A 14836-nucleotide genomic window follows, 5' to 3' on the forward strand; every position below is an offset into this window, starting at 1 on the left:
CTCTCTCCTCCAGTCTTGAAGGGTTAAAAAAATCTTGCAGGCCAGAAAGATAGAATGTTAAATAATAGTTCCAAATTGGAGGCTCAGAAAAGTCTTTAAGTGCCTTGGTTGTGAGCTAGTATTTTAATGCTGTATATGCTTATTTTAGCCATAAAGAACAAGTGATGAAGCTAGGGGAGAGGATAATGAGAGAGATTAAGCTAACTTGCAGGTTTGGAGGGCTTTGGAGAAGTAATCTAGCCTTGCATTTTAAAAGTACATGCAGTTTATATTAATACTAGATTTTAAGGAAGAGCAATAAAACGCTTAAAGTGCAACATATTCATGACTGCATGTTACTAGAACTTGCTCAAGTTCAGCTGGTTACTGGAGTTGATTATTTTGCTGATAACAAAGTTAAGCAGTAGCATAATAAGTTGTCTTAATTATTTTTTCTTAGTTGGAATCATATAAAATAAGCATGAAGTAATTATTGAAATTTCCTTTTAGATAAATGAATTGGTGGATGCCCGTGACGTCAGCATTGGAGCCTGGTTTGAAGCTCATATAGAAAATGTTACCCGAGCAACAAAGGGACATAAGAATGGTAAAGCTCAAGGAAAGAGTGGTAACACTTACAAAAGGACTAATGGAAACTTAAGTCAAGATCATTCTAGGGAAAATGCAAATAATTTGGACAGTACACCATCCACGTCTTATTCGGACTGTATGGACACTGATGAAGAAGCTATTTATCATATCAAGTATGATGAGTAAGTGCTCCTGATACTATTTTGAGGACATCACATATTGGTACTTGGTTTGTATAAACCAAGAATTTTTGAAGAAGCTTGGAGTCAAAGAAAGCAAGTTCAATATTGCAACCAAGAAAAAAATTAAAAAGAAATTATAACACTTTTCAGGTGGATATAATGAGTCAGTTGGGAGTAATGATACTTTTCATGCCTAAATACTTGTCAAGTATTGATTTCTTTGTCTTTATGAAACTTAAAATCCATCCTTCTTACATAAGAAAAAAAAACGTATATAACTGATTTTTTTACCGTGGATTTTTCCAAGTATTGTTTTAATTTTTTTAACTATTCCCTGTGTATATTCAGTTCTTCTCATTGGAGCTGAAGGAGAACTCTCATGAGAACAAATTTGCTTACTTGATTGAGATCAATTTTATTTCAAATAGAACAACTGTGCACAAAATTGCAGGTCTGCACTTAAAGGTTTGTTAAAGACAACTTTTTGACTGGGGACATGAAATGGATTCTGAAGTGGAGAGAGGCTATTAAGGGCATGTTGTGGTGTTTTTTTTTTTTCCCCCATTTGTTTATTTCTGTAGTGAAAACAAAGTCCGGAGTGTGAAACCTGTGGGTGGGAAAATCTGTCGGAGGGATTTCTAATTTATGAACAGGTTTTGCACCACTTCATTCACTTGAGAAATTGGTCTGGATTTTTAAAATTTATTTTAAATAACATCTATTAAAGCATAAAGTTTAGCTTCTAAACAAGCAAGGATTAGGGATTTTTAATTTTTGGTGTGGAGATTAGTAAAAGTACTGTAGTTTGTGCAATGTATGATTAAGGTAGAAGAATGCAAGGTATATTCAGTATTAGCTAAATGTAGATATCCAAAATACATTCTTAAAGCAGCTATTTTAATTTTAGTTATTTTAATATATATCTGTGAATCTGACTTGCGTAGAGCACTTTTTTATTTCTTTTACTAGTAGCAGATACAACTTAATGCACTTTTTAAATTCTGTGTTGTGTTCGGACTTTGTATCTGAAACTCTGTACATTTTCTACTTAATGTTAGAGAATTATGAAGGTGGAAGTAGAAATGTAAGTCTTCCATTGACTGTTGCAAGAAATACATGAGCATAACTTAGCCAACCAGTATGATCAAAACAAAAACAGCTTCTCTTGAAACTACGCATCTGTTGTGGTGTGATTTCAAAGGCCTGGCTCTCAGAGTACCTACAATAATGCTGTGGGTATATGTAAGTTAGCCATGGGCAAACATTTCTGAGAAACAGTGTTTTTAACTGTTGCAGTGAAATTGTGTTCCTTTTTGCACATATTGTTGTTTTTCCTGACTTAAAAGTACAGAAGTAGAAAATATTTCACAACAGGTCTGTTCTTTCTTTGGCACATCCATACTAAAGAAAAAAGAGGATTGACTTCTTTTTATGTGTATTTCAGGATCTAGCTGTTTCCTTTCAGCAGGAGGTGTAGACAGTCTTTTTTTTACTGTTACTAGAGATTATGTATAGCAGTTGTATATTCTTAGCTAAAAAAATTAGGTAAGGCACAGAAAAACAATGATGCAAGACAATCATTGAAGTCATTATTATTTAAGAAACATATTGGAAGTTTGAGCTTTTGGAGGAAAAACTGTTGAAAGGCTTTCTGGAGAGTGAGACTTGTTTATCAGTGATTGGGTTTTTGATGAATGTTACTGACTTTTGTTACGTATCTTTCAAGGCCTCACTTTTTTTGTCTTAGTGTTAACTAACATTCTTGTTCATATGGTAGCTATGTGTGCGTTCATACCACTTTTTCTTACATTAGGGTTTACCTTTTTGGTGTCTGTAGGCCACGTGTATCCTGCCACCTTGTTATGGTTTGAGAAACCCATAACAATTTATTGCCATTTAGACAATTATTTTATCACCCAGTGACCCCCTCCCCACCCAGCAAGGGGAATCAGGAAAAACAAAGAAACATGAGGCTTGAAATAAAAATAGATTTAACAGGATAATACTACATAATTAACCATAATTCTAAAGAACAGTATTGATCCCAATACTAATATAAAATGTACAAGGATTATACTCGGCCACTTAGATCAGTAGGAATCTATGCATTCTCAGCAGTGGACAGCAAATGTCAGACACTGTGAACACTGCTTAGGTGTCCAGCACTGGGCAAGAAGTTCTCTGGACAGCTGCCATCAAGGGAGAGAGAGAGCTGCACAGCAAACTATCTTTTGATATTGAATGTGATGTTTGTGGTATGAAGTAATCCTGTTGGCCAGCCAGCGTCAAGTGCCCAGGTCTCACTTCTTCTCATCCCTGCACCAGGCAAGGCTTGAAAACGCCAAGACCTTGAATCCTACGTAGGCTACCTCGCTATTAAGTAAATATTTTCATAAATTCAGACTCTAGAGTCTTCTAAAAGTGCAGCTTTCCCTGCATTACAAGAGAAATTAGTCCTGTTTCACTCAAACCAGGACACACCCCTATATTTGATGTGGGTAAATAGGGACGTCATGGTGTGCTTTGCCACACAGTCGTTTTCTCCTGCAGAAATTGTTTCATTTAATTTGTCTCTTCACTTCTGTTCTTCAAGGTTCATATTCTACTGCTAGTAAAATCTTCTGCATAGTTACCTGTTCCTGGGTGTTTTGCTCTTTATGTTTGGACTGTGCTGCCAGATGTACTTGGCATTCTGTAGTCTGTCCTTGCCATGTTGTTTTGAGAAGCCTTTTTCCGTTTTATATCCTAAAGAAGGTGATGCTCTTAGGTGGCATAGTTTCAGCTCTGCCTTGCCTATGACAGGTATAGTCTTACAAGACGTCCAAACACTTGATGTCATTTGAAACAGAATAAAAATGATTTACAGATTTACATATGGCTGGTACTTGTGAAGGCATCAAAATTAGTTGAGTACATAGGAAGCACTATGTGTCACAGGTGGACACAGGTCCACAATTTCTCAGATATCACTGATGTTCAGTTTCCAGACTGGTTTTCCCTCTCTGCCTGTTACATTCTTCCAGTTTGGGGGAAAAAAAATGACCAAAAGAAAGGTTACAGTTGAAGGATAGGTCACCTGTAGTGCACTGAATCGGTCTACTCCATCCATCTTTGTTTCTCGCCCAAGAGGTTGTGGTCAAGTCTGTATCTGTTCAGTGTAGTATGAGTGTTGGAAGTTTTTATGCTCTGTAAGAATTTACACAAAATTCTTTGATGCTGTAAAGAGCCCGTCTGAAAAGCAATGTGAGGTGGGTTGCACTGTAAGGGAGTCACATTGCCCAGCCTGATTCTGGTAATTTAGGTACCTAAATGGCCATTACTATTAGTGAGGATCCTTAAAAGCTTTACCAAGTTCCTTCTGTCTGTACACACAGAAGTTAGAGTATTTTTAATAGTAGATTATTTTTTTTCTCCCAGTTCTTAATGTTTCATTTTATGAAAGCGAACTTTGTTGTTGAACAGGAATATTTTAACCTGATGGACTTAAGTTTCCAAATACATTAGGGTTCTTGTTGTCCATTAGTGTCCTTTTTCAAAGAGCATCTCTTTGGTTGACATTTTTGTGAGTCTGATGGATCTTTAGGATTATTACGTTAGTCCTTGCTTCCATAATAGTACACTAACTTTCGGTGGGGGGTCCCGGGCTTCTTTCCTTGCACTTTGCTAAAGTTAATGTTTCTTCTGGGTATAGTGAGAATCTTGCAGTCTCTGAGGGATCCTTGTCATTAATAGAATAGAAAACTGATAGGGGATGTTAATGTTCATAGCCAGTGGCAACCAGCTTGCTACTTCTACTCTTCAGCAAGACAACTGTCATGATTTCTCTCTTCTACAGGGAGAATGACAGCCTGCATGTGGACTTCACGTTTTGGGGGTTTTTGTTTTCAATACTACAAGATTTATTTTGGGACCTACTCTGGGATTTGACTTAAAACAGTATTCAACCTGCTTGTGATTTTGGTTAGAAAACTAGTTTTCCTATATTCTCCCTAAATTGTGTAACTTCATAAGTTGCATAGAACACGCATTGTCTGACTTGGCTTGGGACCAGTTACTTCAGATGGTCCCTATGTCTCTTTATGCTGCTAGCTAGAAGACCAAGGGATACTAGGATCTTAGAGATGGTCTCAGTGGATGCTGGTAATTTGAAAATCTGTTGCAAAACTGCTAAGGCAGAGCTTAAATTGCAATATACTTTTAACTCTGGCATTATTTAAGTATGCCACCATTCAGGGTATCTGTAAAACATTAGTACTGGATGTTGCATGTGTTTAGAAACTATGATGTCCTTTGGCACAATCCTACAGTAATGACTGTGTAAGGAAGAAATTGGAAACCCTAACTCTGTGTGTGTGGAGCTACTGACTGTGCCTGTGGACTGATGTGTAGGTAGTTAAGAGGGGTACTTATGAGCAACTAGTTCCTCTGTGTTATAATTTCTTGTGTGCATGTTTGGCATTTATCTGTCCTGGAGCCTGTATGCTGTTGGGATTTTGAAGCTGAGTAGAAAACCAACAGCTGTTTTGTGCAGCCAAAACAGTCAGCTTTGAAGAGATGAACTTCGTTGCACACAGCCTGGCAAAGCAGGCATGATCATGAATGTGACTTTCCTAGGGTGGCACTAATTTGCACTCTGGGTATGCTGACCCTTTTTTCTTGTAGGGAACTCAATTATGTAGTTACTGCTAGTGATGCATTGGTGTGCACTCCCTGTACCAAAATGGGAATGGGAGGAGGAAGAGGAGAGAGAATGTGTGCAGATCTATGCCTGTTACAGAGGCAGTTTTATTTACTGAATAAACATGAGTAATGCATTTCTCTGAAATAAAATTTCTGAATGGTAGTCCATTTCATTCTTCAGCATGCAGAAGTAAGAACAATGTTAATTTTCCTTGGTATCTAGTGAGATGTCTGTTTTTACTGATTCTGTCCTTAAGTTGCTGATGCTGTTGCATCTAAATAAAGAGCTAGTGTGGATGTACTGGATATGCTTTTATCACATATTAATGCTAATTTGGACCTGTAGTTCTCAATAATAAATTCACTTAACCATTGTGCTTATCTTCGTAGAACCATTTAACAAAAAGACAGTCCTTAACCTGGTGAGGTTACAGCCTGCTTTGAAGGTGAAGGCACATAAGAATATGCCATTACTACACTTATAAGCCTCAGTCCATATGTCTTTCTTATTAGCCTGTTAGTCTTCCATAAGCTGTGTAAAATGCCATGAAAAAAAATATTATGTAAAACACTATGCTAATCTTAAACCCTCAGATCATAAATGGAGTCCAGGAAAAGCTTAGTGTACGTGGTGCCTGTAATAAAGAGACTGATCTTAGTGATCTGGGACATGTATTGCATTCCTGCGTTCCTACATGTAAACTGAACTAATTCAGTTGTATCAATCTGTCAGTGGTAGCTGTCATTTCAAGGTGGAAAGTTTGCTGTTGAACACTGCTAACGTGCACTGACCCGTCAGCTCAGTAATACTCCTGTGTTTTCATTTTTGTTTCTGCTTCTGCCTGGGAAGCATTTGTAAGACTGGCTGTCTTTTTTCCTTTTACCATTTTATTTGCTTCTGCTTTTGAAGTGTTTAAGTCATGATGAGGGTATAGATGCCTTATGCTAGCTGAAAGAGACACAAAAATAGGAACTTGGGCAAGAAACTTTGTTTGGACAGATGCTAGATGAAGAAGCAGTTTAGGAAGAAAAAACTTGAGAGGGATCCAACTGGAAATACTTTTTTTTTTTTTTTCTTTTCTTTAAATGTTCATTCATTCCCCAGGTCTTACCCTGCTCAAATTTGAAACATTTATTCTTGTATTATTTCATGTTGTGGGAGCTTTGAAAAATCCTTAAATGCAGGAGGAGAAGGTCTTTATGTAAAACGGGAGTTATCATTGTCAAGAAGATTACATTATTTAAACCTTTTTTTCTTACACGTCTATTCTGTTTATTCAGGGCTAATCAGGGTTGCAGACAGTAAGAGAAGTTCACCTTGAAAGTGGTGTGAGGAGAAACAGTTCCCAATGAAGGCTCAAGGTATTACTGATCATCCTTTTTATAAAGGGAGGAGACAAAACTAAACTAAAACTAAAGGCATTTCATTTGAAAGACTATGATAGCCTAACATTCTAAAACGCTCTGTCCTGCTCTAGCCATTATCCTGACCAAAATAGTCTTACCTATTTCAGGTAAGTTTCATTTGTAGTCCAGACTGTCATTAACCTTTGAAAAATAATGCATGAAAAATAACAATTTTGCCTTTTCTTAAAAAGTGTGTGTGTATGTATACAAAAATATATACAACACACACATACATATACATGGAAAATGTGTATATATACAAAAATATATACAACACACACATACATATACATGGAAAATAAGGATTTCACTGTGGTGAAGCAAATTTTAGTCATCCTGTGTAAGTAACATGCAAGAGACAGGTTGATAGTTGGAGTCTGCAGAATATTTTTAGGAAATGAGAAGAAAAGTTCTAAGTAGTACCTGGTAAAGAAAAATAATCACTTTCTCCTTGAAAGTGTCTTCTTAGCTGAAGAGATAGATTGTCAAGAGGGTAATAGTCTTAAACTTGCTATTCCTTTCTCAAGGAATGGCTTGAAGATCAGACTTACTTAACAGGTATATTTTTCAGAATATTTTTAATGTGAAAATAACAGTAGTAGGCTGGGATTTAATAGAATGTATCTGAGAATTCACACAGGTGGCACTGTTAATAAAGTGATTTTGGAGACCAAAAGACGTTACTGGCCATTGTCAGATGAGGTGACCGCAGCTTCTTTCTCTTACCTTACTTTCCAACTACGTAACTACCTGTTACGGTGAAGTTGCATTGAGTTTGGTGGTTGTGTGGCTGAGCAGTGAAGTGTTCTTGCACATTACAAATGAAACTGGCCTGAAACATGTTAAGACTCTTTTGGTAAGGATAATGGCTAGAGCAGGACAGAGCACTTTAGAGTACTAGGCTATCACAGTCTTTCAAACAAAATGCCTTATAGTTTTAGGTTTTTTTCCTTTAAAATGCAAACTTGGCTGAAAAAAGTCTTGTGGTCAGTGAGAATGTGATTGAACTCTTCCTGCTTCTTATTTATTTGTCTTTTATTAGCTTTAATTGTTCTTCTTGACAGTCACAGGCTTGAACACCTGAGGAAAGGTTTTTCAAAAAGTAATTATGTGACTTGACATCCTGTGTGCTAGCTAGAGAAGTAAATACGTTTTTTGTTACATTCACAGTATTCAGACTTACAGTACAGCAGTTTTGTATTAAAAATTCAACTTCATATGTTTTCCTTACCGGCTGTGAGCTTCTGTCTTGATACTCTGTTTCCAGTTTGCTCTCTTTTAGAGCATCCATGTTGTCCACACAGTGCAATGGTGTACCTCTGGAAGTTAATTTTTCTTAGAACTAGAATCATTAGGAAAGGAAGATGTTCCTCTTGAGGCTATTAATGTGGTTTCTCAGTGTTTAAGCTACTGAATTCCATAATTATTAGTTAGGCAAGGTGTTCAAGATCTTGTTTATGTTCCGTGTGACTGATTTTTATCTTTACTGATACTTATTATTCCTTCCAGTCTGTCTTTCGAAATATGTTAACTTTTTTCTTGCAGTAACAAATTACCAAATCTGCTGGTCTTCTTTTGGAAGTGCAAATACATAACCTGGTTATCCTAGTGGTTGGTTGGTTTGTTTGTTTTCAGTCATAGTTGTGGCTTAGGTGCTCTGCCAGTATAGTGTCATTTACTTTCTCAGAGCACTGCAGCAAATTATGCTCTTTATTTGCTCAATTAGCAAATTATCTGGGGTGTGTGTGTGAATGTAGTTTTTATTCTGGTTTACCTTCTTAATCATGCTTACCTCTTCTGTGAGTCCATTCCCTTTCTTTTATTTGTGCCTCTCTATTCCTTCATTTCTGGGTGTATATTGTACAACTCTTTTCTGAGTTTGTTGTTTGGGAAATAACAATTTCAGAAATTGCACATCTGCCCTAACGTTTATTACCATACTAGTGTGGAGAGGGGATGGGGAAGTCTAGACTTTCGTTTCAAGAATTTAATCTTTCCAGTTCCAGTTGTTCTGGTAGCAGCTGGGAAAAGTGTTAAAGTACGTGTTGCAAGTTCTCAGTAAACTGAACAGACTGGCGTATATTCTGACACAGAGCTAATGTTTTTTGGTACTTGAGCATTTTAGGAAGGAGCAGATACTGACCATAGCCAAGAAACACTGGAATTTTTACTTCATGGATGATTCTTTGCTATGGAAACTATTTACACAGAGAGAAAATTCTGAGAAATCCTTGTTATGCTAGAGTTAGTATTTACAATTAGAAGTGTTACAGGGAAAAACTACATTACAGAGGAATACAGCTTAATGGTGAACACAAGACTTCTAATGGGCAGTATTCATTAAACTGTTGTGGTTATGCTTATTGTTATGATGTCTGCTTTTTCCAATTTTAGGTGCCAAGTGTCGTGAAAGGCGTGGAAATCCAAGAAAATGTCTACAATTGTTTTAAGTGTAAAAGTTGAATTGTGTCATATAACCTTCATTTCGACTGTACCAAGTTTACACTAGTCTAATTAGAACACTGCTGTGAAAATGTTCCTTTTTTCTCTTGAGGGTCATCTTAGGATTTTGGAAGTAACTCAATAAATAAGAAAAAACTTTTAGTAAACATTCATGTCTAACAGTATTCTTTGTTATAGCTTGCTGGAATTAGTTTTTCACTTCATTCTTGAGGCTTATTAAAATATCTTATTCTCTTTATGTTTTGGTTTATCTACGTAAGTTCATGTATTCCCATTTTGTGATATTATATTTAAATATTATTCTCACATATTTAAGAAATTAGGCTGTAAGTTAATGTGGGATTTTTACAAATAACATGTTAAACTTTGGGTAAACAAACATGGAGGTAGCATTTTCTAATGTGAGTGGGTTTTTTCCATATTTAGGTAAATTGTGGCATTTGATAGATTTGAGGGCACAAGTTTACTGTGAAAGTACTGTTAACCTATTACTTAGTAGTAGTGTGCTTAACATATATATTTGTGACTCTGAAATTCTGAGCCTAACTCAAAAGCTTGTGACATTGTTTCTACTGGGGTGTCAGTTATGGATGAACATGAATGGTTGAATATCTGCCAGAATTGACTGATATCCATAAAAGCGTGTTTCTGTGTGCGAAGGCATAGCACCAAAACATTCAATGTCTGGAACCTGATGAAAAAGAGAGGTGCATTCCAGTGTGGAAAATCTCACCTGTTTGTAAGCTATCTTTTTCCTTCAATGTTTCTGAGCAGCCAATAAGAGGAAGAATTCACTCAGTGAAGAGTCTGCCTTCCTTTTCTTTCTTTGGAAAGCAGCTACTTTCTTTCTGCTTGTAAAAGGGGAACTTTGGGGTCGGCAATCTTTTTGGGAACTTTTCTTTCTGCCTGTAAAAAGGGACTTTGCTGATAAGCAATCTTCTCTATATGGGTTCTTTCTTCAGACACTTGCAAGATCAGAGGTGGAGTCATTATTAATAACAACAACCTTTAAAGTTCCTCAGCACTACAGTAGGAAAAATTCCGTTCTGAGTTGCATAAGGATGAGAAAGATCACACAAATCTGAATTTGGGAAAAAAACATTTCTCAATCATTAAGGAAAAGCAGAACACGAAGAGATTTTATTTTTAGGAGAGAATGGATTTTTCAGGTGAAAGTTAAGTTTCTATCAGTGTAAACTGTTGTAAGTCACACCTTTTTTTTTTTTTTTTCTTGATAGCAACACTGGAACTTTTTTTTAATGTATACTGGTTATTTTTACAGTCCAGCTGATCCCATATGTACTTCTTTCTTGATTATTTCACTGCATATAGCATGTGATGTCTTTTTTTTTTTTTTTAAAAAATCTATCTTCTTTAGTTTCCTGATGTTTAAGCCCTATTTTTGTTTTGGAGTTCAAGTAAACTGAGTCTTCATTTACTGTGTGCTACTTGCTGTCATCTCCAGATTTTAGGAAGGGTTTATTGTAAGATTGGAACTGACTAGTAGCTAAAACATAGCCGTCTTAAGATTTCAGTAGCCTGTTGTACCATAACGTGATGTCATTATTCAGGCACTCAATAAAATAGACGTTATCTCTGTAGTCGCTTTTTTGCTTTGTCTTATTACCTGTAGATGAATCTGTCTTACGGTTTTTATGGATATTACAGTTATAATGTTCATAATTATTATAGTAGAGTTGTATAATAATTCTTTTAAGGGAAAGTTACACAACATAACGGTAAAGCCACAAATGTTAGCTTTGCAGTATACACTCAAATTGGAAACAAAACCAAGGAAATGTAGGAACTGTGGAGAGTTATATCATATGAGACTGTCATTTGGGTAATGGCTCAATCTCAAGCACCTGTCTTTGTCTGATATAATTCCTGTCATGCAGATTTTTATCATTAGGATCTGAAAATGTTGGGGATAAAAACAACACTTTAGATTTAACTTTTGTAAGTTAAGGGCATGGGTTTTTTACTTAGCTATTGGTTTATGTAAAGGTATAGGCACTTTTGAACTCTGTTGGTTTGTGTTTCTTTTAAGAAAAAATCATTGGTAAATCTTCCCACAAGTTTAAGGCACACTCCACGTATCTGTGTGGTACAGGACAAAGAAATGCCTGGAGATAGAATGGCAGGTCTAGTCCCACCCCATACCTTATCTGTACTAGCTAACCTGGTGTGTTAGGCTTAGTAGAAGGCATCAAACGAGGCAAAATGAACTTGTTTAAAATGTCTCAAATTACATCAGTAGGCTTTCAGTCAACTGTTTAGGAGCAGATCTCCTGATTTCAGTCTGTAGTCTCTCAGAGTGTCATGCTGTTAATGATAGTAGTTTTAGTATTTGCGTGATAATGAAGTAAGTAACAATGTGTTATTTCCCCAAAATCTTGAAATTATCTTGTTTGCTAATGGGAGGCATGCTGGAAAGTGACAGAGCCATACTTGTATTAGTGTAGAATTTTGCCATTACAATTGCACAGTTGCATGTGAATACCAATAAATGCATGATGGAAATGTAATTTAAGATATATCATCAAATGGTTTAGCTTGGAAGGCGCCTTAAAGATCATCAAGTTCCAGCTCCCCTGCCATTGGCAGGGACACCTCCCACAATCATATCATCCTCAGCAATGTTTGTTAAGAAGGAAAAATGAATACTTTTAATAGCACTTGTTTACAGGCAGTAGACTTATTTCATTTTCTCTGTTAAATTGTACCGTGACTTCATCCGGAGTTAGTTAGTGATGGAAGATTCTTAATTTGCGTACACACAGTATCAGAAAGGAACTTCACCGTCTTAGTCTGGCTTACTTTTTGCTTTTAGTAGCAGGCCAGACTTTTTCTGCAAGCAATGTTTTCATCATGTTCATACCGTGCTATTTTTCTGGCGTGTGCAAAATACACAGGCTCTACTATCATTAAATAATTGCCTTATACAGAGGATTTAAGCAAGCTGTGGTGGTAAACCGAAAAGTTAACATCTCAAATCTTAAAAAGCTTGCTTTCTGGCACTGGGATTTTAGTTCTAGTACTGTCAAATATCACTGATGTAATTTTGCTATAGGAGACTTTCTCAACTTGAAAGGAATTGGAGCTTTTCAGAAATTGTTCATTGCTCTGATTTTTAATTTTTTTTTATATGTGCTGTGATAGCATACACCAGCACAGGAGGAAAAAAGCAATCTCTTATTAACCATAGCATTTTTTGGATAATATTATGTAAGATACTGTGTAAAAAGTCACCAAGTTTTCAGTGAAAAATAAATCAACCAAAATTTTATGATTCAGTGAACAATTAATTTGTTTCTGTATTGCGGGCTTACTATGTCTCTGTGCTGGCCAAGAGAAATGTGTTGTCAAGAGAAGGAATGATTCTTATATTTATCCTTCTAGAGTTTTTTAGTTTGTAATTTAAAGAGAGAAATATTTTAAATTTGTTAGTTCATGTATCTCATTGAGGGTCTTAGTTTTGTTTCTTGCTACATTTTGTAGTTAACCTTTTTCTTAAACATGGTGCATGGGATGTGGACTTGGACTATATTCACCACATGAATTTGATGTACTGTGTATGTTGGGTCAAGTTTTTGAAAAAAATCCCTAATTGTGTTGATGTTGAAGTTGGTAGCAGTGTAACAAATGCATGATAGCAAAGCTAAATTAGAAATGTGCTGAGTTGAAAATCGTAGGTTTTAATCTTCATTACTTTCCGTTGTCATTTTAATTGGAACACTGATTTTATTGCAAGCAAACCAGGGCCATATGTGTGCCAAAATCTTGAACTTGGTTGCATTCCAATCAAAAAGTCATCTAGTGCTTATAGATTTACATATTTTTTGATATTTTTTTTTTTTGAGAGAGAGAAAACTCAGGTTGTTTTTCCATCTGAGATTAGTCAAATTCCTGGTCTGTGTTTATGTGAAAATTATACTTCCAAAAAGATATTAAGTCATATTTTTATGGTCTGTTTCTTATGTGCCTGAAGCACATTTAAAAATTTATACTTTTGTAAACGGTGTCTATGACTGACTTCTTACTGTTATGAGAGTTGTAATCGTTACTGTTGTTGGCTTTACTTTTCAAGGTACCCAGAGAATGGCATAGTAGAAATGGACACCAGTAATCTTCGACCCCGAGCAAGAACCATTCTGAAGTGGAGTGAACTAAAAGTGGGTGATGTGGTGATGGTTAACTACAATGTTGAGACTCCAGAAGAAAGAGGATTTTGGTTCGATGCAGAAATTACCTCTTTGAGAGAAATCTCAAGGACTAACAAAGAGGTTCATGCTAAAATTCTGCTGGGGTAAGATTTGTTTGACCAACTCATAAAATCTCTACTTCTTATATAAAGTATTTTTGTATGTTTGTTGGGGTATTTTTTGTGTACTAGTAATTTCTAGATTAAAATTTATGTCATACTCCAATTCTAAAACTTTCTGAGTCATGGAATTACACTGCATGGCTTTTACGGTGTGCAGACTTAGCTATGAGTCAGAACTGTTACATTTCCTGGGATTGCTGGAGGCAAGCATAAGGTTTCGTCTATTATCTGTGATTCAAGTTGATCAGAGTGTGTTTTTATTTATATTTTTTATATTTGTTATATATTTATACATTTATATTAATTTATATATATTATATGTTCAATTATGTTGAAAACTGATAAATTTGTTTTCAGTAATTTTTAAGTTAATTGGGAACCCCTAGGTCTCACTGAATATTAGACATATCTGACAATTTGAGTAAGTGTCTGAACTGGCTAATGGAATTTTTAAAGAATAAAATATTTATGTGGGTATTACAGCTTCTGATGAGTAAAATGTGGAACTGCGCGATGTGGAAATTACAAGTTTTCATATGGCTGAACTCACCTGAGCATCTTTGGTTTGTTTTCCTATTTAATTTAAGAAGATGTGTACAGTTCTTTAGGAAGTGTGTTTTCTGCAGAAATCTGCGTGATACTGCTGTCAGTGGTGTGATTGCTGCTTTAGGGAAGAACAAATGACCAGTTGTTACTGGTAGTCTCCTTAAAGGATTCACTGTAACCTTCTTTCTCCTCCTCGTTAGCTCTCCTCGTTCCTTTGCTTTTAGTTCTTTTCTGTCAGAAAAGGATAATATTAAGTGGGTCCAGTCTCCCACCTCCATCCCTGGAGAGGAGGGGGATGTATGGGTACTTACATGTTGGGAGTAAACTGATTATAAAATTGAACTGGAACTAAAGTGAAATTTCTTTTTGCTTAAGAAATTATTAATTTAGTGGTGGCATTGTCCCCCATTTACTCAGTATCGTTGTTCTGGGAGTGTATACCTTAGAAGAAATTGGACTATTCGTGCATCAGTGTAGTTTTCTTTGAGAAAGGAGAATTGTTCTATCTGTAGGAAGACTCACAGTGTAGGATGTGGTTAATTGGAAGAGAGACACAGAAGATATGATCAGATGCAATTCAATATTTTGTGTTTTAAAAAAAAAAGAAAAAGCAATCATACCTAGTAGCGGGAAACAGGAAAGACCTTGACTTGGTGAATCA

At 35.9% G+C, this 14836-nt stretch overlaps 1 protein-coding gene across 2 annotated transcripts in view; it reads left to right on the forward strand.

The window, feature by feature from the left end:
• UHRF2 (ubiquitin-like with PHD and ring finger domains 2, E3 ubiquitin protein ligase) overlaps positions 1-14836 on the forward strand; it is a 90258-nt gene that overhangs the window by 17107 nt on the left and 58315 nt on the right. For both annotated transcript variants that reach the window (XM_014953937.1, XM_014953938.1), the window contains exons 3-4: positions 490-752; positions 13393-13611. In XM_014953937.1, the coding sequence (XP_014809423.1) occupies positions 490-752; positions 13393-13611 (482 nt within the window). The remainder of the gene's footprint in view (positions 1-489; positions 753-13392; positions 13612-14836) is intronic.

This window comes from Calidris pugnax, unplaced genomic scaffold (genome assembly GCF_001431845.1).
Source record: "Calidris pugnax isolate Ruff unplaced genomic scaffold, ASM143184v1 scaffold178, whole genome shotgun sequence".
Taxonomy (NCBI): domain Eukaryota; kingdom Metazoa; phylum Chordata; class Aves; order Charadriiformes; family Scolopacidae; genus Calidris; species Calidris pugnax.